This window comes from Microcaecilia unicolor, chromosome 6 (genome assembly GCF_901765095.1).
Source record: "Microcaecilia unicolor chromosome 6, aMicUni1.1, whole genome shotgun sequence".
Taxonomy (NCBI): Eukaryota; Metazoa; Chordata; class Amphibia; order Gymnophiona; family Siphonopidae; genus Microcaecilia; species Microcaecilia unicolor.
The window spans coordinates 78,836,124-78,863,524 of NC_044036.1; the positions used below are offsets into that span (position 1 = coordinate 78,836,124).

At 41.1% G+C, this 27,401-nt stretch overlaps 1 protein-coding gene across 3 annotated transcripts in view; it reads right to left on the bottom strand.

Annotated features, from left to right (window-relative positions):
• DPYD (dihydropyrimidine dehydrogenase) overlaps positions 1-27,401 on the bottom strand; it is a 1,476,885-nt gene that overhangs the window by 1,020,636 nt on the left and 428,848 nt on the right. For all 3 annotated transcript variants that reach the window (XM_030205306.1, XM_030205305.1, XM_030205304.1), the window contains one exon: positions 21,363-21,450. In XM_030205306.1, the coding sequence (XP_030061166.1) occupies positions 21,363-21,450 (88 nt within the window). The remainder of the gene's footprint in view (positions 1-21,362; positions 21,451-27,401) is intronic.

Consider the following 27,401-nt stretch of genomic DNA (forward strand, 5'->3'; position numbering starts at 1 on the left):
GAGATTAAGAAAGATTTATGAAAGTGTGTTAAAATCTGGGCTCTATACATTGTAACACAGCAACTTACCACACGCTAAGCACAGATTTAACGTGGCACCTTTTGGGGACATTCCCTCTATTATTTATTGCAGGTCATGCAATAATATAACCATTAGCATACAGTACCTGCAGGAAGTGAATCCAAGACCTCTTACCTGCTCACTACCTCCTATTTAGGAAGTGTTAAGGGCTCCCGTGTTAATTCTGTGCTAGCTAGTTAGGGCCAAATTCTATATAAGGTGCCTAAAAAATGTGTGCAGTATACATTTCTGCCTAAGCGTATTCTATAAGCAGCACCTACATTTAGGTGTGGTATATAGAATACACTTAGTTGATATCCCAGTGCCTAAAACTATGTGCTTCCATTTATACCACAAAAATGTCGCATAAATCCCTGCACATAATTTACGTGCACTGGGCCATATTCTATAACTATGGGCATAAATTCGGGAACGCCCACAGAACACCCATTTCCCCACCCACATCCATGCCCCTTTTGAACTGCATGCATTAGAATTTAGGCTCAGTTCATTACAGAATATGATTAGTGAGTTGTGTGTGTAAATTCTAATTATTGCCAATAAGTGCTCATTATTACTTGTTAAGTGCTGTTATCAATGCTGATTAGCTTTTTACGCCAATTAAGTTATGAACGTTGTTATAGAATACACCTGGATTTGGCACAGCTCTCTAAGAGCACTATATAGAATCTGGCAGTTAGCGTGCACTAAGTATAGCACACTGGCTGGCTAATGCTTCCGTGCCTAGTCTCCACCAATGCTATTTCCACTCAAAGAAAAATTCAGCAAAACACAATACTGTGTGGTTTAATGCGTGGTAACGGGCAAACTACCGCAGAATCCCTTAATGTGTTTGTGTACTGCTCGTTAACTGTGTCTAAACCGCAAATTCTAGACATGCAATTGCACACCCACTTATAGAATAGGGTCACCTACGTATATAACATAATTAGCTAATAGACATTAAATTGGCACTTAATTGGAAATAAGTACCAAATAATTGTCATTAACAAGCACTAATTGACACTAGTTAGCAAAAAGATGTTATAGTGGGAGGGGAAAGGGTACGTCAGGGGTGTTCAACTAACCTTGTGCACACTTTCTATAATACTTGATATTACATGTGCAACTACTGCATTTAGAGGCTCTTTTACAAAGGCATGGGAGGGCTAACGAGTGGGTAGCACACACCCAATCAGCACTACCGCCGGGACTGCACATGCAACCGGCAGTAATTCCGATTTTTGCATGCGCCAAATCCTGCGGTAGAAAATAATTTTCTATTTTCTACCACAGGAGGCGTTCACGGTGGTAAGTGGCAATGTCCCTACATTGGCGCTCAATACATAGTTACTGCGTGGATAGCATGTGAGCCCTTACCGCTAGGTCAATGGGTGGCGGTAAGGGATCAGGCCGTAAATAGGTGAATGCTAGTTTTAATATTAGCGCAGGCCCATTTCCTGACCCATTAAAAAATTGCCTTTTTCCCAGCCGTGGTAAAAAATGGCCCAGTGCATGTCTCAAAGACCCACCTACACTACCGCAGACCACATTTTACCACGGCTTGGTAAAAGGATCCCTTAGGCACCAACATTTACATGCCTAAAGTTGAGTGCATTACTGTGGACTTATGCTATTCTTCTATAATATATTTCACACGCAAATGTGTCATTATAGAAGACTAATTGAGCACCCACATTTTGGCACCTACCTTTTAGCACCCTTTATTGAATTGACTCATAAGTGCTTAACATACGTTTGTAAAAAGGCACCTTGATCTCCCATTGAAAATCCTGACCAAAATGAATCCTTTTAGACAAACTGTGCGGGCCTCGGAGCTGGTGCAAATGCAGATGTGGAGATTGTTAATTTTAAAAAATGCTTGTGTTCCCATTGTAAATGGGAAGTACATGAAGAACATTTTAAGACTTTCCTTACCATATCTTTCAAACTACATCCTCTTAAAATCAGTGTGACCCAGCAATTTCCATATGTAAACAGCAGCTTTCTAAAATTGCCATTTGCACATGAATGTCACTTCTATATGAAAATATCACTGTGGCATGGAATGCAAGGCTTTTAAAATGACCTCTTAAATCATTTTCTAACTCAATGCAAGGAGTATAAGAAAGCTTAAAAAAGTCACAGTGAAAATGGTTTAGGACCACCTCAGCAAGTCCAGGAATTGTGAGGACCTCCCGGGTCTCAGTCTGAATACCCTCAATCAGGACATTTACATTGTCATGGCAGGAAGACTACCCCATACCTCACAGTGCTCTATTCTACTATGCTTTTGAATAAGCAATTAGTTGATTCTAATTAGACTGTGGAATCAGGAACAATATTCTGCCACTGAGACTGGTCAGTGTGAAGGCAAATACTGAACCTTGCTGCCAGATTTTTATGTATAATGAAAGAACAATGACATCCTCAGGAAAGTACAAACTCAAGAATTGCAACTCCAAGCAGTTAGAATTTGTATTTTTGCATTAGGGAAGCTATAAACCACTTCTAATACTATCCCAGAGCAGAGAAGTAATTGATTGTTGTGCTATAAAATATAGTAGACTAGTAAAAAAGGCCTGTTTCTTAACGCAATGAAACGGGCGCTAGCAATGTAATGAGTTCCTGCCATTAATGTTTCCACGGTTGTATTCTGAATATAATTGTTATTTACATGTGTAAGATTTCTTTATATACAATAGTTTTTTGTGTAAACTGTGTTACAATGTGATAAAAGGTTTCCTTGTTCAGGCCCTTCAATCAACTGATTGAACACAATCACATCAGAAGAGCTCCTTACTGGTGAGAATGCAACATATAGTTGCCCATGTGAGAGACTGAGCGTGACAGTGTATTTTACAGACAGTGTAAGAGAGAGATACACAGAGTGATTGTGTGTGTGTGTATGTGTTTGAGTGACAAAGTGATTAAATGTTTGTCTTCCCTTCCGTTCTGTGCACTTGCCTCCACTGATGTTCATACCTCCCTGTATATGATTGTTAGAGATTCAATCCACTCCACTTCCCTTCTCCAAGTTCCGGTCTGTCTGATTGGTTCTTCATTCCTGTGACGTCGCGTTTGTTTGCTTGGCAACTATGCAGCGTTCCATTTCCTCGATGTGAGGATGGGGACAGTGAGAGCCAATGAAACGCTGAACTACAGACTTACAAACCCTACACTGCCACAGTGCCACAGAGTCAGCTTCAGAATGTTGGAGGTGCTTTTTATTATATAGGATGGGATGCAGACAGGAGTAGAGCCACCCAGATATACTGATATTGGAAAAAGTCCTAGAAGAGTTTTGGGATATCTTTCAAGAAGATAGATGCTTATCAGGAAATTTGAAATTGGAAGATCCCACTGTAGAACCCATGCAAATCCCCAAAAGAAGAGTGTCTTTCAACCCGGCAAGCACTGTGAAGGGGGATTCAAGTAGACTACAACCAGAGGCATGATTGCTCCAGTGGATGTCAGTCTGGAATGGACCAGCAGTTTTTTTATTGTATGAAAATCTTTACACAAGTTGCATATATGATTTGATAAAAAAAACCTCTACCAATGTATCTTAAGCAACGGTATTTTCTTTTTTTGATATCAATGGCTGTTTCTGAAAAGAAAGGATGTTGTCTAATAATTTTTACTACTCATGTTTGTTTCTGTTGTTGGCTATGCATGACTATAGGCATTATCCCAGTGCTGGATGTTCTCAATTACGTACAAAATTAATCAGAAACTAAAACATATTGCTGGCTTTATTAGTCTGCTATTGAGATAGACGTGAAGGGGCATTTTCGATATATCTAAATTCAGCTTTTGATGTTTTGTTGAATATGTCCAAAAATAAAGTGCTGAACATGACTATTTTGAACCTGAAAAATGTTTATATTTTTGTTTTGAAAACGGCCATTTCTAGACATTTTCTAGATGCTTTCCCTGGGATTTCTATATATGGTACCTGAATTTCCACGCAGACATCAAAGCGTATTCTATAACAATGCACATAAGTTAATTGGATATCTAGCTAATCAGCGCTGTTAATTGGATGTTAAGTAGTTATCAGCAGTAATTAGCTAACAACTCACAGGAGCTCATTTTCAAAAGAGAAAAACTTCCAAATTGGTATTTTCAAAACCAATTTATAGATGTTTTTCTATGAACTCTGTCAGAAGTGCATTCAAATCACAAGGGGGTGTGTCAGGGGCGTGTTAAGGGTAGGATCTGGGCATTCCTAACACGTGGACGTTTTTCAGCCATAATGAAACAAAACAAAACCATCCAGGACTAAAACTAAGAAGTCTTCAGCTAGACCAGTTTTTATAATGAATATATCATCAAAGTGTCTAAAAGGAAGGCCAGCTTAGGGATTGCCTAGGTAAAAGACTAATACTTTGCTACCAATGCAGGGTAATTTGCTAAGACCAGACTTCCATAGCCAGCAGTCAGCATGCATAGAATAGCAGAAAGTACAACAGGCTCAGTACTTTAGCAGATCAGCTAAGTATCTACCCAACCTAGAAACAGGAGAATAAACTTTGGAATGCCCAGATAAGCAGTGAAGGAAGGCTGAAGGCTGCCACTAGATGCACATTGGATCATTTATGGTAATGACCTTTAAGGATTTGACTTGAGTAGCAATTGGAGATATCTATGATGCAACATGTCATCACTGGGAACTTTTGGAGGGACAGGGTAAGATAATGGGAACTTGTTGGAGCTAAGAGGGAATGGCACATCAATGAACATCTTATGAGCACAGAGTCCAACATTTCTGCACCAGGCAATATGACAGAAGAAAAATATAACCAAGGTTTGTCAGAGTTCATTATTTCCAATGAAGGTCAGGAAGGGATCCCTATTTTAAAGAACAAGTCACACCTTGTGCTAAGCAACTGATGTATAAGCCTCATCAGCTCAAGAACTATGACTAATACTGATTGCAGAGGCCAAGTAGAGTCTGAAAAGAAATATGTAATACAATTTTGCTTACTCAATAATTCTATATATCTTTTTTTTCTATTTCTGCTTCCTCCATTTTTTGGGTTCTCTTCCTGTTAGTGATACAAGTATTGTAAAAGGAAAAATGTAACAATATAGGTGGAACCAAGTTGATTGGTAACTAAAAGGAGGATGCACAGGGCTAATGTTGAGGGGGGAGCATGCTGTTTAGTGTCACAAGTTATAGGCTGACAATAACGCTGCCTAAAGAAACTGCTGCAATAAAGTTCTGCGTACACCACAGTCCTGTTGTGCATTTTTTGGAAACACATTTTATTTAAGCTACCCCCTAACCAAAATACCATATTAGGCTCCTGTTTCATTAAATACCTCACCAAGGGAAAGCTGAGTAAAGACCAAGCCTTGAGCCCTTGTCAGAATGCTAGATAATTTTCTGGTCTTCTAAGTTCTGATGGTAGTCTGTTCCAAAGAGATGAGCCAGCAACAGTAAAGCCCTTAAGCAGAGAATGGCAACTAGTCAGAAGTTGAACTGGGGGGGGGGGGGGCTGCAATTGTAGTCTGCAAATCCTGAATATCAAAGTTCCTTTTAATCATTATACATTGTGCAAACCTGAAGTAATCAAAGCTAGCCCTGAAAAACTTAACACAGCCTTGTAATTGTTAAGGTTTAGAACTACAGGGAATAGGTATTCCAAACAAATTTAATCTTCCTCAGCCTGAATCCAAAGCATGCAGGCTCATGTTCTTGTTCATATAATACCTTTCTCTAAACTCTTCACAGACAGCAGTTAAATAACTGGAAAGGCAGTTTTGTGGTTCCCTCCATCAAAATGTCAATAAAGTCTATTTTGGTAACCGAGACAACAGAAGGAGTCTTACATAGACATCAATAACCTGAGGAGATCAGACAGAGGTGGATCTCCACATGTATCATTTGGAAGCACTGCACTATTTGCATGCAAATCACAATGTTTTTTCTTGAGGAAAACCATTATAATATGTAGAATCAATAGTGTTGCACAAAAAGAAAAATGTACTAAAAGCAATCATGCCTCCTGTTTGTAACCAAATTAATATTCTGTTAGAAGACAAGCTTCATTAAAGTGAAGAAATGACTTCAAAAAATCGTAATTAAATATGGAGATCTGAGAAAATGGCTTATAGACTCTGAAGTATCCCAGTTTTGGGCGAGCCAGTCTTGAATTTTGGAAACCCTTCTTCTGGTCATGGGTGTAGGGAGAGGGGCACAGGAAGCATTTCCCCTCCACTTTAACATTCTGTTGGGCAATACAAAAATTACTTTCCCTCCACTCCCCCCCCCCCCCCGCCCCAGAGAAATTCCTCTCTACACCACTTCTTCTGGTACCTGTACTACAGATGTTAAATCAAATAAATAGGATTACAAATATCAAAATATACTGGGACTTTGAGACAGGTGTTCAAAAATATGCATTGCCAAAAATATCCCTTATGAAACTGCTTTCTGTTTTTCATCTTCATTATGCTCTCAAATACAAATCAAAATATATGAAATGAGACCAATGCCTTGTTCTCAGTAGCGTCAAATAAAGACAAATAGTTTAAACTCATGGTAGCCATTAATTCTATTTATTTATCTGTATTTTGCTTGCACCTTTTTCAATAGTTACTCAAGGTGAGTTACATTCAGGTACACTAGGTATTTCCCTGTCAGGCTCACAACATTAGTGTATAGCCATTAATAGTAAACATGAAAAATTGGCCATTTTCTGGCTGCAGTAATAATGGCCCTAGTATGTGGGGAAAAACCAGTGCAAGGGCATGCAAAGGCCACTTTTAGCTAGAACTTAGTATAAGGGCCCCAAAATGACAAGCCATACTAAACCAAAAAAGAGGACTCACCAGGGATTGTTTCAGATAAACAAGTTGGGGTTGATATTCAGCCCAAGGGGGTTAGCATTTTTTTAAACGCTGATGGCAGTGGGTAGAATTAACCCCAGATACTCTGTACTGGGCTATGTCTAAGCACTGGCATTGAATATTGGGGGCAAATTTCAGAGGTGCTGGTGGCTGAAGCTTTTGCGGATTTTGGCCGATATTAAGCCGGGGCCTAAACAAAACAGTTATGTGGACCCCAGCTGAATATTGGCTGGGACCTACATAACTTTCCAAACCCTTTTTAAGAGTTCCAGGCCACCAAAAATCCCTCTCCCCCTAGCCCGCAAACAAAAGCATCCCCCTTCCTCCCACCACCCCATGGAAGGGCTCCCAACTTATATGGTGTCAATAGCTCTCCCCTTCACTTCGGGCCTACGTCTAATCTCTGATGGTCCAGTGGGAGTGATGAGGGCAGGAGCAACCCCATCCTCACTCCTGCCCCTTGTGTCAACTTCCTGAAAATGGCTGTTGTGATCTCTCATGGCAGCCTCTCAGTATTACCACAGTACAGCGAAACTGCCATGAGAGGTTGCAGCAGCCATTTTCAGGAAGCTTCTGCAAGGGGCAGGAGCAATTGGGTTCAGTCCTACCCAGTGCTTTTTTTGTAGAAAAAAAGGTGCCGGTACTCATTGTGGGTGGAGTCACCACATATGACCCCACCCCTATTATAGCCACACCCATGTTAGCCACACCCCTTATACCAGCCATAGCGCATATAAACAGACATCATTGAAAATATTATACCAGTATAGGAGTATCTGATTCTGTTGCTATCTGTCCTCTTAACTCAGTTTTCAGGGCTTCCTTTCCATTTATTTCTTTACTTTACGCCTTTCTTCTTCATTTCTTTGCCCTACATCTGTAAGTAAAAGCTGGGTCCTCCGCAGACTTAACTGTCCAGTGGATCCAGATTCTGCCTATTTTCTACATCCATGTGCAGTTTTTCTCCTCTCTTCCTTTTCCCTCACCTCATCTCCTTCCTCACTCTTCCCTCGCCTCCATCCATGTCCAGCATTTCTTCTCTCTCTTCCATCCACCCATGTCTAGCAGCCCTCCTCTCCCCTGCCCTCCCCTCCATCCACCCATGTCCAGCAACCCTTCTCTCCCCCCTGCCCTCCTCTCAATCCACCCATGTCCAGCAAGCAACCCTCCTCTGCCCCCTGCCCTCTCCTCCATCCACGCATGTCCAGCAACCCTCCTCTCCCCCTGCCCTCTCCTCCATCCACCCATTTCCAGCATTTCTTCTCTTTCCCTGCCCTCCCCTCCATCCACCCATGTCCAGCAACCCTCTCCTCCCCTTGCCATCCCCTTCATCCACCCATGTCCAGCATTTCTTCTCTCTCTCTCTCTCCCTTCCCTCTCCTCCATCCACCCATGTCCAGCAACCATCCTCTGCCCCCTGCCCTCTCCTCCATCCACCCATGTCCAGCAACCCTCCTCTCCCCCCTGCCCTCCCCTCCATCCACCCATGTCCAGCATTTCTTCTCTCTCTCTCTCCCTCCCCTCTCCTCCATCCACCCATGTCTAGCAACACTCCTCTGCCCTCCGCTCCATCCACCCATGTCCAGCAACCCCCTTCCCCTCCATCCACCCATGTCCAGTGACCCTCATGTCCCCCCTGCCATCCACCTATGTCCAGAAACCCCCCTCCCCTCCATCCATCCATGTCCAGCGACCCTCCTGCCCCCCCTGCTCTCCCCTGCCATCCACCTATGTCCAGCAACCCCCCTGTCTCCCCTGCCATCCATCCATGTCCAGCGACTCTCCTCGTTCTGCTGCTCCCCCTCCATCCAGCCACCCATATCCATCTGAGCCCCCCTCCCATCTGAGCCCCCCCCTCCCCAACCCAGTCCCCACCTGCCTACCAGCTCCGTGCCACCAAACGACCCTCTTCTGCCACCCGACCCGGCCGGCACCTGACCCAGCATTTTTAAAAAATCTATGAAATGGCGGCGCGGTGCCTCGCGTCTGAGAGTAAAAGAAGGAAAATCGCTTCGTCGGCTGGCCTTCCCTCACTGTGTCCCACCCTTGCGGAAATTACATCAGAGGGCGGGACACAGTGAGGGAAGGCCGACTGACAAAGCGATTTTTCTTCTTTTACTCTCAGATGCGAGGCACCGCACCACTTCGTAGATTTTTTTTAAATGCTGGGTCAGGTGCCGGCCGGGTCGGGTGGCAGAAGGGTCGTCTGGCGGCACGGAGTATGCGAAGGGACCCTGTAGGCTAGCTCGGGGGAGGGAGGGAGGAGAGCCGGCTCAAGCACAACGTCGGACCTACAAAAAAGGTGCCGGTACGCCGTACCAGCGCGTACCGGCACAAAAAAAGCACTGATCCTACCTCTATTTCTCCCACTGGACCACCAGGGATTGGAGATAGGCCCAGTGGGGCCTATCGAGACCAAGGGGGTTGGGGGGATATTCTGGGGTGGTAATAGAGGGAGAGGGATTTAGAGGAGAGGGCTTTTTCAGTGGCCTGGAGAGGCGCTCAAAGCTCTTAGAGGGGGTTTGTAAAGTTATGAGGTTTCCGGCCATTATTCAGTGCCAGCATCCACACAGTTAAGCAGGCCAAATTTGTCCTAAAGTCACCCAGATCACTGAATATTGCCAGCATCTGCATTTCTGCCAGCTTCTCCCCAGTACTGCCCCCTGTATGAACCCAAACTGGCCCACTTTTGGGCTCATACAGGGGGCAGTACTGTCTGGTCATGTGCTGCTGAAAATCGGCAGTTGGTGGCCCTAGGCGACTTATGGGCCATATCCTCTCCTGCCCACTTTGAAAATTGGCCTGGTTGTTTTTTCCATTGCACCATGTTCAGTCTAGATTCAATAGTGTCCTGTAGTCTTCGAGGACTACAAACAGGTCTGTATTTCAGGATATAGCTGATAAATATAGATGAAATGCATATGCATACAATTGAATCACTACATGTAGCTTATTCCCTATGCATAACAATTTAGGATATAGCAAAAACCATACTGGTTTACAGCTCTTGAGGAGTGAAGTTTGATATTGCTGGCCCAGATAGGTGGTTTTCAAACCAGCCCTCAGGGACCACCTGTCAGTCTGGTTTTCAGGATACTCATGATGATGAATACGAATGAGATATATGCACATACAACTGAGACAGAATGTCTGCATACAGGCATTGAGCAGCTTTCTCACTACATAAATATATATGTATGTTTGTTTGTGTGTATGTGTGTGTGTGTGTGTGTGTGTATTGGTAATGTAATCATTTGGCCATTTTTATAAAACACTTTTGCTATAGGCATATATTAAACCATGCCAGTCCATTTGAAAAACAGGTGCCTCTTTTTTTTGTATTCTCAGAAGAAATTATAATAAAGACTGAGATCAGTTTTTAAAAGCTGCCGAGTGTCCAAGATAGCAGATTATAGGGGTAGATAACAAGCTGCATTAGGACACTAGCCTGTATTATGTGTTCCTTTACTCACGTTAAAGGGCTTTAATGCTGTGGTGATGTCACATCTGGCAATGGCTGCATGATCAAGCAGCTCCACATATCCTATGGCAAAAAATAGCCTAAACCCAGCTGAAACAGCGATATTTGAGAATAATCCTCCAACATCGATTAACATTGACTCATCTGTAAGCTACATGGTGGGGAAAATGCAAATCTTTAAAAGAATTTGCCTTATGATCACAGACTCCTGCAAAGAAGATGGTGCCTTCAATGGCCCTTCAGGCACCGCGGCAGAACAGGCCAATAAGCGATCATGATATGGGGCGAAGGAAGCTACAGAACTCCCTCTTTGTGAATTTCGCAAATTTGCTGGGGGAGAATCAAACAGATATTAAAGGTGTTCGAGAGGAACTTTCTACATTGGCAACCATTGTCCTCGGTGAGATTCTGGAACTGGGCCACTGCATTGAAGATGTAGATAACAGGGTTGAAGATCAACAAGGGACCTTACTATCGCTAGAAACAACAATGTGGGGGAACACCAAACCCTCTACACTCTCCTATTAGACAAAGTGGAAGACCTAGAAAACTATGGCTGCAGAGCAAACATACATATTCAGGGTGTACCCGAACAAGCTGAATACCTCAACTGCAAACTGGTGACTGAATAGATTGCAAGTATGCTATTATCTTCAGAGGGCCAAGAGATACCTCCAGAACTGATTAAAATTGAGCGGGCTCACAGAGTGGCTACTCGAATGAGAGCAAATGTTCCCAGAGACATTATAGCCTGCATTATGGAATACAAAATTAAAGAACAGGTGCTGACCAAGGCCCGCAAGTCTGCTCCTATACATTGGGAAAGGGTGATCCACCTAAGTGGATGAACGCTAACTCCCACGTGAAAATAACAGCACAAAAGAAAAGTGGGAAATGGTCCAATGACTCCAGGAGAATGGGAGATAAATTTGAAGAACCACTTTATTAAATGACTCTTACCACAGGGACGGTGACCATGATGAATTAAGGGTTCTCTTATTTCTGGCAAATAAGATGGTATGAGATGTTCTTTGAGATTTCTATTTCTTGAATAGGCCACAACTAAATTTTTGTCTTTGAAACAGTCTAAATTGTCTAAAATGTGCCAATTCCGTCTTATTGATCTCTGTATATAAAAGATAGATCTGCTCTTTTACAATCCACCGTGCATAGAGAAAAACCGGACATTGTATGCACTTTACGGTATTCCCATTTGGCAAAAGATATACAGAGATCAATAAGACGGAATTGGCACATTTTAGACAATTTAGACTGTTTCAAAGACAAAAATTTAGTTGTGGCCTATTCAAGAAATAGAAATCTCAAAGAACATCTCATACCATCTTATTTGCCAGAAATAAGAGAACCCTTAATTCATCATGGTCACCGTCCCTGTGGTAAGAGTCATTTAATAAAGTGGTTCTTCAAATTTATCTCCCATTCTCCTGGAGTCATTGGACCATTTCCCACTTTTCTTTTGTGCCTATACATTGGGAAACATTTCCAATAGAGTTGTACCAGGACTTGGCTACAATAACATTAAAACTGCAGTTGGAACTGAGACATTTTACTAAATATCTTCGAGAAAAGGAAATCAAATACCACTGGCAGTACCCATTTGCCCTATCCTTCTACATGGAGGGAATGCTACAGTGAATACGCACATTGGGGGAAGCCCACGCCCTACTACCAGAGATAGATCCCCCGCTGTCTACATTAGGAGAGAATTCCTCGACTGTCCAGTCCAGAGGAAAACTTTCAACATGCCCACAATGGGCGAGAATTGCACGTGGCAAAGGTCACCTTACCAGGCAACAAACTGGAATACAATTCTCACCACGTGGCAATGCCTGATCTGCTAGCTTAGAGACTGGAGCAATCACCGGGAGAAAGAAGGAGGAACTTATTGGCTCGACTGGACGGTTAAGTATTCAGACTATTGTATGACTTTTTATGATTATAATATAGGCTGGGTTATTTCTATTCAGCATCTGCTCCTAGGTGACACGTGGAGGGGCATAATTGAACGAAAACGTCTATCTCCATGGGCGTTTATCTCCGAGAACGGGTCCGCGAAGGGGCGGACCGAACCGTATTTTCGAATAAAATAGACGTCCATGTTTTATTCGACAATTTGTGAGCTGGGCACCAATTGGGCACCCTAGGGGGCACTTTTACAAAAACAAAAAAAAAGGTAAAAGAGCTCCCAGGTGCATAGCACCCTTCCCTTGTGTGTTGAGCCCCCCAAATCCCCCTCAAAACCCACTGCCCACAAGTCTACACCATTACTATAGCCCTAAGGGGTGAAGGGGGGCACCTACATGTGGGTACAGTGGGTTTGGGGGGGTTGGACGACTAAGCATTAAGCAGCACAATTGTAACAGGTAAGGGGGGGATGGGCCTGGGTCCACCTGCCTGAAGTCCACTGCACCCCCTAACAACTGCTCCAGGGACCTGCATACTGCTGCCAGGGAGGTGGGTATGACATTTGAGGGTGAAAATAAAAAGTTGTGAAACATCATTTTTTGTGGTGGGAGGGGGTTAGTGACCACTGGGGGAGTCAGGGGAGGTCATCCCCGATTCCCTCTGGTGGTAATCTGGTCATTTAGGGCACTTTTTGGGGCCTTATTCATGAAAAAACAGGGTCCAGGAAAAGTGCCCTAAATTCTAGCTACAAACGCATACTTTTTTTCCATTATCGGCGAAAGGCGCCCATCTCTATTCGGGTGATAACCATGCCCCAGTCCCGCCTTCACCACGCCTCCGACACGCCCCCGTCAACTTTGTACACTTCTGCGATGGAGTGCAGTTGAAAACGTCCAAGTTCGGCTTTCGATTATACCGTGTTATTCATTTTTGGGAGATAAACGCCTATCTCCCGATTTAGGTCGCAATATAGGCGTTTTTGTCTTTCGATTATAAGCTGTATAATGTGCTATAGGCATCTGCTCTCTTTTTAGTAACTAGCATGACCACTATGGTCCACCTTTTGGATGTATTGCAGGGAGGGGGTTGCAGGGATTTTCAGATTTATCTGGGGATGGTGAAAAGGGTGGCAAGGATTTGGGCAAAGAGGGAGTTATTCAACAATGGTGACACTTAACCAATTACATTCCAATCTTGGAAATTTAATATTATATCATGGCATTTATAACTTGCATGTCATTAAACGTATGGGGTCTCAGTACTCCCATCAAATGCAAAATGTTATTTAAGGAAGCAACACAGGTGGGGCTGATATTATTTTCATATATGAAATGCACTTGCTGACCAAACACGAATACCTACTTAATAGTAGTTCATATGCTCAGATCTATCTATCCTCTAGTCGAGTATGCCCCAAGACAGCTGGAATGGGTATTCTCTTGGAAAAGGATCACTCATGGGTGATCCATTCCCAAACATCAGATAATGTGGGCCAATACATACTGTTGGTAATAGATTATACATTGTTGAATATATATGCTCCCATCCAAGCACAAGTTGAATTGTATGATCAACTGACCACGAAACTGTCCAAAAGTATAAAGGGGGAGTTGTTGATAGGAGGGGACTTCAATCTTACTCTGGACCCCACACTGGATAATACCACCAATATAGTTTCTTATGCTAGAGTTGACAGGGAAAAGCTCCAGAGCTTTATTAATCATTGGGGTTTGTTTGATATATGGAGGGCACATATGGACTTTAATGAGATTATACTTGTTGTTCAGCACCGCATGATTCACACTCCCATATAGACCTCTGGATGGGAAGCCTGGGGATCTGGGGAACTTCCATTCATACACAAACATGGTCTGATCATGCCCCAATTACCATCACACTTAGGGATCAGGGGATACCTCCAAACTCCTTAGTGAAATCATTGGTGTCTAGTGGTCCAGGCAGGAGCAACCCCCAGTCGCTCCTACTCTTGCTGATACCTTTATCCAAATTGGCACTGGCTACTCCTAGAAGTAATCTTGTCTTGTGGTACTACTGCAAGGGGTTAGGTTTCCATATAGTAGTATAAATGCTCTTTTATGGAAACAAGACCCCAGAGCTAGTACCATGAGACTACCACTTGCACCATTTTGGATGAAATCATTGAGAAGTGCAGAAGCAACTTGGGATCACTCCTACCCAGACCACCACACACCAGGGATTTCATTAAGATAGGCTCAGAGGGTCTTTTGGTGGTAGAGGGGAAACTACCAGGTGGGGCTTTGTTCATTAGAGTGTCTTGTTGGAGTGGCACTATGGAGAGCGCTAGTGAGAGTTTTGGCTTTGTTCTGGACACAGTGATTTCTTAAGGGTGCTGACCACTTCAACAATAGGCCTGGGAGCATCAGTCAGCAACTTGGCAGCCCTGATTGGGGGGGGGGGGGGGGGTTCCAAACATAATACAAATTATCCTTGCCTGGATACAATGAAGAATTGATGTTAAATACTGGTACATCTATACAAAACACTACTATTACACCAGTCTAAATAGCTATCCAAAGATAACAAAGATAACAAATATTTATGTAGGAGGAAAACCCCTCGGAACCTATCGGACCTTTTGTTCTAGGTATACAACGAGCCAAGAAAAATTGGCCGTTGATAGTTTCTATCATGGTTTTTGTTTTTTCTTTTGTTTCTTTATTCTAACAATGTGCTTTTAACGTGCCTCAGGGACTTTAGTGCTTGTTCATTTAGTTCAGCTGCTTCTGGATTTTCTGAAAAATTGAGAGTTCGGTTGAAATTCAAACAGATATTTACACAATGGATAAGTCTAAACAAAATGGCACTATTACGTCACATGCTGTGAAATTCCTATAAATAGAGCCCAATCAGCTGGTAAGGGAGGGAATCAGTCAATTATTTACTTGATTCAAGAACAAGCACTAAAGTCCCTGAGGAAGCCACTGACGGTGAAACGGTGGCACCATTGGACGGACAAAAGTTAAGTGCTACTCTTTAAGATACAATAGAACATTGTTCGCTGCCATGGGCGCTTTTTCTAAAAACAAAGATTGCTTGTCAGTTTGAAACAGTGATTTTTGAAGCATAGTAGAGGCACGATAGAGGCATGTTAAAATCACATTGTTAGAATAAAGAAACAAAAGAAAAAAGAAAAAAAAACATGATAGAAACTATCAACGGCCAATTTTTCTTGGCTCTTTGTATACCTAGGATGAAAGGTCAGATAGGTTCTGAAGGCTCTTCCTCCTACATACATATTTGTTATCTTTGGATAGCTATTTAAACTGTGTAATAGTAGTGTTTTGTATACAATGAAGAATCTTGTTCAATATTGGGGGTGTTCAGCACTTACTGGCACCCACAGAGCTGGCTCCTATGGCTTGAAGGCCTGCTATATTCTTTTTTTGGCACAAGCTGTGATGACAGAAGATTAATATAGATAGCTTGAGGTATGGAAGTATGACCTAAAGTTGCACATTTTGTATAAACTTCAGTGGAATGTCAGGTGAGATTTAAAATTTGTAATGCTGCTATTCGGGGGGGGGGGGGGGGGTGGCGCATATAGGTCAACCAGCATATCTGGCAAATGTGTTAATTCATTGTGGACCTAAGTTGAACTTTGAGATTGGATTTGTTAGTAGTTCCAGATTTGGACTAGATGAGTAGCTTTCTATTATTACAGATCACAGTGGTGGATACGTTATCAGGTGAAATTAGATAGGAAGGAAAATATTTGACATTATAGGAAGAATGGTGACTTTTTTTTAAACAGTGTTTTAACGATTGTATAGGTTGGATATAGTTCAGTAATGGGGTATTTTTACAGGGATTTGGGGTGGGGCTGATTGGAAGGGGATTTATGAGGGGAATAGACTACTGCAATCTGCTTCTTGCTGGCCTCCCACTTAGTCACCTCTCCCCTCTCCAGTCGGTTCAAAACTCTGCTGCCCGTCTCGTCTTCCACCAGGGTCGCTTTACTCATACTACCCCTCTCCTCAAGACTCTTCACTGGCTCCCTATCCGTTTTTGCATCCTGTTCAAACTTCTTCTACTAACCTATAAATGTACTCACTCTGCTGCTCCCCAGTATCTCTCCACACTCGTCCTTCCCTACACCCCTTCCCGTGCACTCCGCTCCATGGATAAATCCTTCTTATCTGTTCCCTTCTCCATTACTGCCAACTCCAGACTTCACGCCTTCTGTCTCGCTGCACCCTATGCCTGGAATAAACTTCCTGAGCCCCTACGTCTTGCCCCATCCTTGGCCACCTTTAAATCTAGACTGAAAGCCCACCTCTTTAACATTGCTTTTGACTCGTAACCACTTGTAACCACTCGCCTCCACCTACCCTCCTCTCCTCCTTCCTGTACACATTAATTGATTTGATTTGCTTACTTTATTTTTTGTCTATTAGATTGTAAGCTCTTTGAGCAGGGACTGTCTTTCTTCTATGTTTGTGCAGCGCTGTGTACGCCTTGTAGCGCTATAGAAATGCTAAATAGTAGTAGTAGTAGTAGTAATTGTGCATTTTATTTTAATGAAAAATGCCTTGATGTTTGATTCATGAAAAACAGAATATGAACTATTTGCAAACAAATAAAGCTGCTAAATATTTTTATGGTTCTCCTACGATTCATGATGTGAATAGGGTTGTTGTGTGTTTGGTAGTCATTTTCTTCATTGTTCCTGGGGAGAGATGGGAATTAGAGGTGGATGCGGTAAGATAGGAGGGGGCCAGCCCAATTGTGGCAGGTCAGTGTGGTAGTACAGCATTCTGCTATTTAGCATCTCATTTAGTAAAAGAATATAATTAAAGAATGAGAAAGTTGATTTTTTTATGGTATGAATGTGAGAATGGCCTTAATTGACAGTGTCATCTTAACCAACAGTTTCTTTATCTAGTCGTTTCTTCCACATAATTAAAACTATGGCAACTGAAACCAGCTGTCAGGCATTCCATTACACAGGGTACAAATTGACATCTGAAGAAAAGTAACTGTTTCCTCTACATTAATTCAACTCTATTGCTGGCATTCTATTTTAGGGGAAAGAGAGAAAGAGATGTTATTTGATATACTGCCTTTCTGTGATTACAATCAAAGCAGTTTACATATTATATACAGGTAATCATATAGAAGTATTCTTAACTAAACTGTGCTTTTTCTTCTCTTTCCATGCAAAAATTATCAGTCTAATGAGCTGCTATATAATTCCTTAGTAAAATGGTAATTCTCAATCTTTCTCCTTGTAGAACCCACACAGTAACTGAGAGACAAAAATCTTCTCTTTTGAAAGGTATCTTTAAATAGATTTTCTATAGTAGTTTTTGTATAAAATTAAAACATAATAGATGCTTATAAGATCTTTATAGCATCATGACTTGAGGTCTGACTATTTTGTTTTTCTCACTCTTGATATTCCTAATTGGGTTTCAATTTGTAATCTTCTTACTTGTCACCTGGGGCTCAGTTTCCTGTCCTGAACTGCAGGTTAATGCTAGAGCTATGGAGTGGAACTTTAGAAAGGACATAAAAACTGGAACTGAGACATTCAAGGTGGGACATTCAAATTTTTGCAGGGTTTTAGAAAAAGGTCTGCTTATGTAGATCTCATTCTAAAATGCATGCTATCATGAATGTCCCCATGACAGCTATATCCCATGGGAGGACCTATTTTAGACCTGAAAACATTAAATAACATTGACATTGACCACCCCGCCATAGAGACAACTGAGGTTTGACACTGCAGAGTCTATCTGGGAAATTTTAGACTATAGGCATTCTAGTGCCAAACCGTACATATCTGTTGCAGTGACTCTACAATTCCTCTACCCCCTGGTAGCAGTGGTACCAAACCACAACTGCCCCCCCCCCCAATGACATCTGTACCAACCCCCTACCTCTTCAATGGAACAGTACCAACCCTGACCTCCAATGGCAGCAACACAATCCCCCCAACCCCTAGACCACCCAGCCATCCCTGGGGCTTCTACAGGGTACATCCCTGGCATCATAGTGGAAGAGGATGGGAACAGTCCCCTCCACTCCAGCATTATCTGACAGTGGCATAGCCAGAAAATTTTGATAGGGGGTGCAACAGTGAGATTTTCCTAAGTGAACCCTACTACTACTACTACTATTTAACATTTCTATAGCGCTACAAGGCATACGCAGCGCTGCACAAACATATCCACTGGCTGCCTGTCTGTGTATTCCAAGCCTCATTCTGGTGCTCCAATAGCCTCTCTTAGGGAACTTCAAGCCTCATTGTTGTGCTCCAATAGTTCTTTCATGGATCTTCAAGCCTCATACTTGTGCTCCAATAGCCTCTCTTGGCATATTCCAAACATCATTCTAGTGCTTTCAGTACATTCCAAACCTTACTCTGGTGTCCACATTGAGGAGACTAGGGGTGTGTATGCAACAGATGTACCTTGTATAGATATGCTATTGGTATCTGGCTCCAGGTGTCAAAATGGTGGTGATGAAGCCTAGTGGTAGTCTCACAGTACTATCAGAATGGGTCAGCTTCCATATAAGGGCAAATACGGAATGCTATGTGAAGGGGAAAGGGAAAAGGATGACCCCCCTAGTGATAGCACTGTGTGAGCACTGCTAGGGGACAGTCCCATCATTTTCATATTTAGAGCCATATGGGACAGGAGTAGCAGGGACTGCTCTCACCTCATTCTACTACAATGCCATAGATCAACCCCAGGTGAGCCCTGAGGATGGCTGAAGGGACCAGGTGGTTGTGGGATTGTGTTTCTGCCAAGAGGAGGGGATTTGTAGTGGTGCCATCAGGAGTTTGGGGTTGGTACGTCTGCTGTTGAGGTTTCAGGAGTTGTTACAGATTTCAAAAATGGAATGGGAGTTGGTACAGTTGCCACTATGGAGTGGGATGTTGATGTATTTTGGGCTGTTCTCACACTGGCAGACTGCCAGTAGCATGGCTGCATGTGCTGACACTTTGTAAGTGTGGCTGTGCCATCAGCAGTTTCAATAGCTAGTGCAGGGTACCAATCCTGTGCTCTAGGTTTTAAAGCCACAGTAGGCAACCCTGGGAGGAAGTCTAACAATGTTGGTCTTGGAGGCCATGGGTATGTTCTCCCCTTCTGCAATGGGAAATCCACATCTCTGTGTGCACCTCACCTAGCTCCATACTGGCACACCCTAATCCTGCCAAAACCACACACCCCTTGCCAATTTAGATGTTTGAATCCTGGCTTTCAAAAAACGGCTATTAGTTTTTTAGATGTTTGTGTGCCCAATTTCAAACATTTAATTCATGAATAGGCCATCTAAAATAAGCACTCTAAGGTGCTACTTTTTGTACTAGTTTAACTAAACTAGATTTTGCTGTTTTTGCTTGCAAAAAAATTAATTTATGAAGTGTATAAATGTGTAAATAAAGTGATATCAGTACAATACTTGCTCACTTTAAAAATTAAGTATCCTTAAAATGATTGAATTGCAACATAGTAGTTGGTAGATACAGACTTGCAGGTCCATCCATATCATATGATATGTTTACATATGCATATTTGATTTTGCCATTTTCAGAGCACATACTGTAGAAGTCAGTCCGGCACTGGCTTAATTTTCAACTATTGTAGTTGACGTTAAAGCCCTTACCTAACACTAGTCTTACTTCCCAACTACTAGATTTGCTGCCTAAGAGCCCCATTTACTAAGCCATGCTGAAGGCATGCACTAATGCTAAAGACACCCATAGGAATATAATGGGTGTCTCTTTCATTAGCGTGCGCTAAAAAGTTTGCATGCCTATAGAGCAGCTTAGTAAAAAGGGCTCTAAGCAGGCTAAGTTTTGTTTTGATTCCATTTTCTTTCCATATAGGAATCCTTTGTGTCCATCTCAAGCATTCTTGAATTTTGATACCATTTTTGTCTCCAGCACTTCCCGCATGAAAACAGTTTGACACTACCAAGCCACTTTTGTGATCAGACCATCCCTCCAAAATCAGTATCTAAGGGTTATGGAAACTGCTAATGAAGGTCACTGTGAGGCTTAAGACCATATTACATGAATTACAGAAATGCTACTTGAGAACTTTATAAAAGCCAATTTCTGCAGGTAAAGCATTATTTTACTCATGGAAATGCTCTTGAAAATGACTCTAAGTAATTCTACAGTATCAAACTATGTTGGGAATATTTCAGAATGCATTCTTTTTTTTCTGTATTGTTTTTAATCAACAATTTGGATTCACAATAAACATAAGAATTCATCAGTGAATGTTTGGCTAAACAAGAAATTAAAATTTCAGTGGCCTTAACTTTACTGAACAACAGAAATAAATCAAGAAAACTAAACACAAAGAAAGCATAAATAGCTTTCTTTACTCAAAAGAGTCCCAGTGGCTCATTGATACTGGCAACTCAATTACCCTCTGAGCCTAGACAGCGTCTTCTTATTCTTCTTCCTTCAGTATATAGTCCTCTAACAAAGTGATGTGGTTCACTCTACAATGTACGCATCCTGCAAATATCTTAAAAGCGTTAGGTTTTAAACAGTAGGAAAACCTGATCTCTCATGAACAAAAGATTTCCAAAAAGCATACTAAACTCATTTGCACTCATTCACATGGTCTCCCCTCTTTTTATATATACTGCATGTAAATGTTTTCATGTAATTATTTGAGGTTCTATATGTACATAAATGCATATATCCTCAATTACATGAATAGACAAATTTATAATACATTCCCACTATAACTTTAAATAAACTAAGCCATTAGCCATTGCATAATGTACTCACTGAATTAAGATGTTGGTGTTAAACTTTGTTGGAACACATCCAAAGAGAACAGCAGTTAGAGAAATAAGCCTGGAAGTGAATTGATTACTAGGCGTATGTTTTACATTTCCAGTGTAAAAAATGGAGAGCAAAACTAACAAACAATATTTCAAAGGCTTATTGCAAGCTATGAAGTGTACTTAAAAACAGAATTTCACACCATTCACTGTAAATACATAGTTGTAAATTAGCATTTACCTTGTTTGCAATACTTGTGATAAAAGTCCTGATGTCCAAATCAGTTGGACAGCTTTTCTGACATGGGGCATCTGAACATTTTAAGCACCTGTGAGGAATAAAAATGGAGTTATTGAGGGTGCTGGTAATGATAATACAGTGCAAAGGTTGTGGTCTGCAAAATGCAAGTGACAATGCCTTGACTTCTGGTCAGCCATTGCTTGAGATTTTGTGATCAATCTCTGATTAAATGCATCATTTATTATTATTTAGCACATTTTTATTTTTTATACAGAAAAAGAATGAAAAAGAAAGCAACCACATTCTCCTATGCAATGTTTTGTAAAACATATGTACCAAAATAGAATTAATAAAATAGGTATCATTGTATCTATTACAAGGTTGGCTAGAACAAGTATTTTATGTCTCCTTTATATTCAGTAACAGGTTAGCTGGTATACTTATTGCAAAAAAGTTACCACTGATGGTCACAGAAACAACTGTAGATAAGGAAAGCAAATATGTAAATGTGATAGGAAATTTCCGGGGCTTCAGATTACTTTTGTATGACTCGATTGCTGGAGTCTCATAGCTGTTTTCCTCCTTCCTTCCCTTTCTGGGGTCTGTAGCTAAAGGGACTGTTTGTTTATGGGGTGATTTTAATACTTTTTCACTTGGGAGACAAGTTTCATAGTAAGCCTGGCGCAAGAGCAGATTTTTGAACTCTATAAATCTGTGGGATTTTTAAATGCTGACTGCCATGGGCAGAATTAGCCCCAGATATTGAATGCTAGGCCATGTCTGGGCACTGGCATTGAATACCCAGGGCTAATTTATGATGTGCTAGCCACCAGAACTTATGTGGGTCCCAGCCAATATTCAGCTAGGACTTGCATAGAGATTTCTAGCCAGGTTCTGATCTCTACCCACAATTCTGATCCCCCTCACATCCCAAGAACATCTCAACCCCCCTCCAATCTGCCCTCCCATCCTCTTAGAACATCAAGACACCTCCCAAGGATTCCCCTCCCTCTCTCCCACCCATCCAAACCATCAAGACACACCCCAGATCACAGTCTACCTGCCCTATCCCTTGTGGCATAATGGGAACTGGACAGAAGTGATGGCCACTCACCCCTGCCCAGTGTGATTACCTCCTCAAAGTGACTGCCACAACTTTTAGGAGCAACATTGTGGTACTTTGGGGGGTGGGAGGTGGGGGTTGGTGATGTTCTGGGATGTGACGGAGTAGGGGGATCCTTGAGGTGGCTGATTTATCACAAACAGAAAGACACAGGCAAAGCAGTATTCACAGAGAAAGAAAAATAGAAGAGAAAACTTGTTTCCATGGTCTCAGCTATGCACATCATCATCCACCAACTGTACACTATCATTAAGTACCATCAAAAGCCTTAGGTCATGAATTGTATTTGTTGTCTTTCTTGAAATTTCTAACACTGTTCTCAATTCTCAGATAGAAGGAGAGAAAATTCCACTAAGCAGGTGCTAGATAATAAGATGATTGTGGCTTTGAGAATGAAAGACCCTACTAGGTACATATGAGATTTGTAAGTTAGACAGTTGGGGAGATTAGAAAAAAAAGTCTTATGAGCCAATAGCAAAATCTTGAACTTATTGAAATATGGAAGTAGAAGCCAGTGGTTCTTCTGAAATAGTGAGGTGACAAGATTGAACTTATGAGAATTGGTAATAAGTTTAATGACAGTTTTTGTTTTTTACTTAGTTGAAACGTATGAATAAAGGATATAGGTAAAACTATTAATTGTCTAGACTACTGCAATTCATTATATACCTACCCGAGTATATGCTAATTTCTTTAATGCTGTGATACTGAGAAATAAATAAATATCGCAAATGCTTCCCAGTACCATAAAAAATGATTTAACTAATGAGAAAATCTGAGTTTCAAATAAGATCAAAATAACAACCCAAGATCTTGAGTTAAAGCTAAGGGAAGAGTATGACCTGCAAGAATGGGAGATATCTGCAAGTCACATCGCTAAGAAACTACTGTATTCAGACAGTTATTAAATCTGATAAGTCTGGTTTGTTGGGATTAACATATTTTATGTATTTATTAGGATTTATTTACCACCTTTTTGAAGGAATGCAATCCATTGTACATCATCTGTAAAAAAAATGGCAGCTGATGCCCAGAGACTGGAACAACAATGTCAGTATTCTAATGAACTCATGTGGTACCCCACAAGAAAGAGGGTATTGTTGAGAATCATTCAAATGAAAAGGCACATATGAATGTTGAGAAAGAAATAAGTTAAACCATTTTAGCGCTGTTATGCCTGATACCATTCTCTAGAAAAGCAAGTAAAGTGGAGTGATCAACCAGACTGAAAGCAGCTGTCAAGTCTAAGGATATAAGAAAGATACATTTTCCTGTATCCAGCTAGCTGTGAATCTCACCCAGTAAGGCCAAGAGTGTCAGTTCAGTGCTGCGGTGATCTCCTAATTGTTTTTTTGTCAACAAAGTCATTTAATTGCCTGCAATAGACTTCCTGAGATGGTATGAGATATGACTCTCAAGATGGGAGTAATGGATGAAAGACTTTATTGAGGTGGTTTTTTTTTTTTTTATCTTTGCTGCAAGTTGATGTTACTGCCCTCCGCTGGTAGCACCACTGGTATTTTGGTGAACACTAGTGAATTATCATTGAATCAGGTACCACATACAAAGTAGAGGCTTTGGAAGTGTTGTTTGTAACCTGTGAAGCAGGTGGCTAGTCTAAAATCTCTCCTTTTTAAATAAAAATCACTTCTCTATACATGTCCTATATATTTAGTAGCAATATGAAATGACAAGTAAAGTAGTAGTAATATTCACCCCATCCTCCACACACAGAGAGGAAATAATGGGACCTAAGCAGACAAATGGGAGGTCAGTCAGACTTATCCTGAAAAAATATATATAGTTGGGGTGGAGGTCTTTGGTGGTAAATGACAGTTTCATATAGCTAACTGAGTTGAAATTTTTCAGACCCAGATTTACTCAGCTGCTTGCATGGATGTAAGGACATAAGAGTTGCTCTACTGTTTCCAACAGTGGCCAGTCCAGGATTCAAGCATAGGAGCCAGCTCTGTGGGTGCTGTGGGTGCTTGAGCACCCCCAGTATTGAGAAAATTCATTATATATGTCCAGGGAGGGGTTATTTCCACTGGGCTTAGCACCCCCAATAATTTTGAATAGTTGGCTCCCATGGATTCAAGTACCTAGCAGAGTCCCAAAAAGTGGCAAAGATTCCATTCTTCTTAACCTCAGGGATAAGCAGTAGCTTTCTCCAGGTCTAACTTAACAGCAGTTTATGCACTTTTCCTCCAGGAATTTGTCCAAACCTTTTTTTAAAACCCAGATAAATTAACTGCTTTTATCACTTGCTCCTGAAAAAGAGTTCCTGGACTATACACTGAGTGAAAAATATTTTCTCTCTTTGTTTTAAATGTGCCACTCACGTAAGCTCATGGAGTGTCCCCTAGTGTTTGCAATTTTTGATAGAGTAAATAATTGATCCATATTCACCAACTCCATTCAAGATTTTATAGACCTCAGTCATATCTTCCCTCAGCCCTCTCTCCTTTAAGTTCAAGAGCCCTAAGCTCTTTAGCTTTTCCACATATGAGAGTCCTTTCATCCCCTTTCAGCCTTTCTCAGTGCCTTTTCCAGTTCCATTATATGCTTTTTGAGATGCGGCGACCAGAATTGCACACAATATTCAAGGTGCAGTCTCGCTATAGAGCGATACAGAGACATTATGATATTCTTTGATATATTCTCTATTCCTTTCTTAATAATTCTTGTTTGCCCTTTTGGCCGCCACCACAAACTGAGCAGGATATTTTAATGCATCATCATGATGACCACAGACTTTTAGTTCTGGTCTCTGTACTATTTTTTAAAAAATAAAAGCAGTACTATAAGTTTATTACAGATACTGGGGTAAAGGCAGAACTTTTTCACCTCATCCTGAAAACAAGTTTACATTTCTGGGTTGGAAGAGAGGCAGAACAGAACCTGATCAGAAAAAGTGCATAAGCGAATTCTGCCTCCTTTAAACATAGAACATCTTTCATCTGATCCTTGAATGTCTGAAGCTGTCATAGAGCCTGGTATATACTGTCACTGTCACAACTCAGAGGACTGGGAATCAGTCAGTGACCACTGGGGGAATTATGGGGTTATGCCTTAATCCCTCCATCTGTTCATTTAGGACACCTTTTGGTCACTAAGGTCCTTGTTTATTAAGGTGCGCTAGCATTTTTAGTGCATGCTAAAAATTAGCACCTGCTAACTGTGTAGCTGACCATAGGAATATTATGGGAATCTACAGGATTAGCGTGTGTTAATGCTTACCGCGTACTAAAAACACTAATGCACCTCTAGCACGGCTTAGTAAACAGGGCCCTTAGTATATATACACACACACACAGAGCGAGAGAGAAAGAGAGAGAGATGTAGTAATTTCAAAACACACCAAATGGCATTCAAATGTTCAATCACTTCTGGGTATGAACTGGGAACCTACATTAAAACAGACTTTAGAATATAAATTGCTCAGTCAACAATTAGAATGCAGAAAAATGGCACATTTGAAAAAAAATGCAATCGCTATTTGGTCTGGTTTTTTTTTCCTTGCAACAATTATAACTTTGCCTGTCAGCATTGCTTTTCTTTTGTTCACAAATGTGCTGGAAACTAAGAGAGCTTAAAATGTGGGACACTATTGTAGTCAGGTTTGGATAAGCTATAATTAATGTAATCTTTTTTTTCCTGTGCTTTATCTGGTGACAAAGTAAAACAGAGTGGAAATATACTCTTGGCAGAAGAGAAACTGTAAAGATTACTAGTTATTTCTATGAGCATCTTTACGAAATAATTTCTCCTTCTTACTGAGCAATAACAGTTCGCAAATAAACAGCTGCTAGAAATGTCAAATGTTAATAAGCCAGGGCATGGCACACCAAAATCGTACCTTTTCCTTATTTTATTTTTTTCCTGCCATGAATATGCCACTACAGACAGGTTCTTATAATAATACCATCTTGCAATTCTCTACGCGCACTGCAGACTAAAGTGCATCAGGCTGCCATTAATCCCACTTATCACTCTGACAGCTCAGTAATTACACTACCACTATCCCAGGTATTCCTAATAAAATATCAACCACTGAGCAGGAATGCATACTGGTAAGATGTTTTATTAAACTTGGGGGGGTTGATCATCAAGTGACATTAGTGTTGACCTATTTTTCTATTTGACAATAAATTATTCTTTGACCATGCCATAATAGATATTACAGAGTGCATTACCAAATGGGAAAGGCACTGCATTCCAATGAGCTCGGCAAATGGCATAAATAAAACAGTAAGAAATGCATGCCAGAATGTTATTACCTAAATTGCTTAAAATGATTGATACCATGAAAAATCACAGACATGGTACTTAGTGGAATATGCCACCAATTACTGCAAACCTGTGTTGTGCATAATTTCTGCCTCTTAAATAACATGTATATTAAACTTGCATTTTAACTTTATTCATCTAAATTTCTCTTTTACTATTCAACTTAAGTATTTATTAAGAATCTGATTCAAAAAGATGTTTAAGAGACTTTTTTCCTAATCTAATTCTTTGCAATAATGTAAATTCTTGAAAAGATCAAATAAAGATGTTTCATTCAGATCAGTACATGAACTGTTAAAAATGGAAACCGCTCTTGTCGATTTTTTAAATGAAAGCAATACATGCTCATAAACATTAATTTAACTCCCCATACTAGAAGCAGGCTTAATCAGCTTTTCTGACAACTAAATGTAAAAATCTGTTACAATTTGTTGCGGTGCTAAAACAAGAAAACAAAAAAATCCATGCAGAAAAATGTATTAAAAAATTACAAGGAATCTTTACAAAGCAGGCAAAGCTCAGGAAGAAAGAGCAAATGCAAGCACAAAATACCAACTGCATAATTTTTCATTGTGTAGCAAGTACTGTAGATTAGATTTCACATGTTCCTACCCATCATCCAAAAA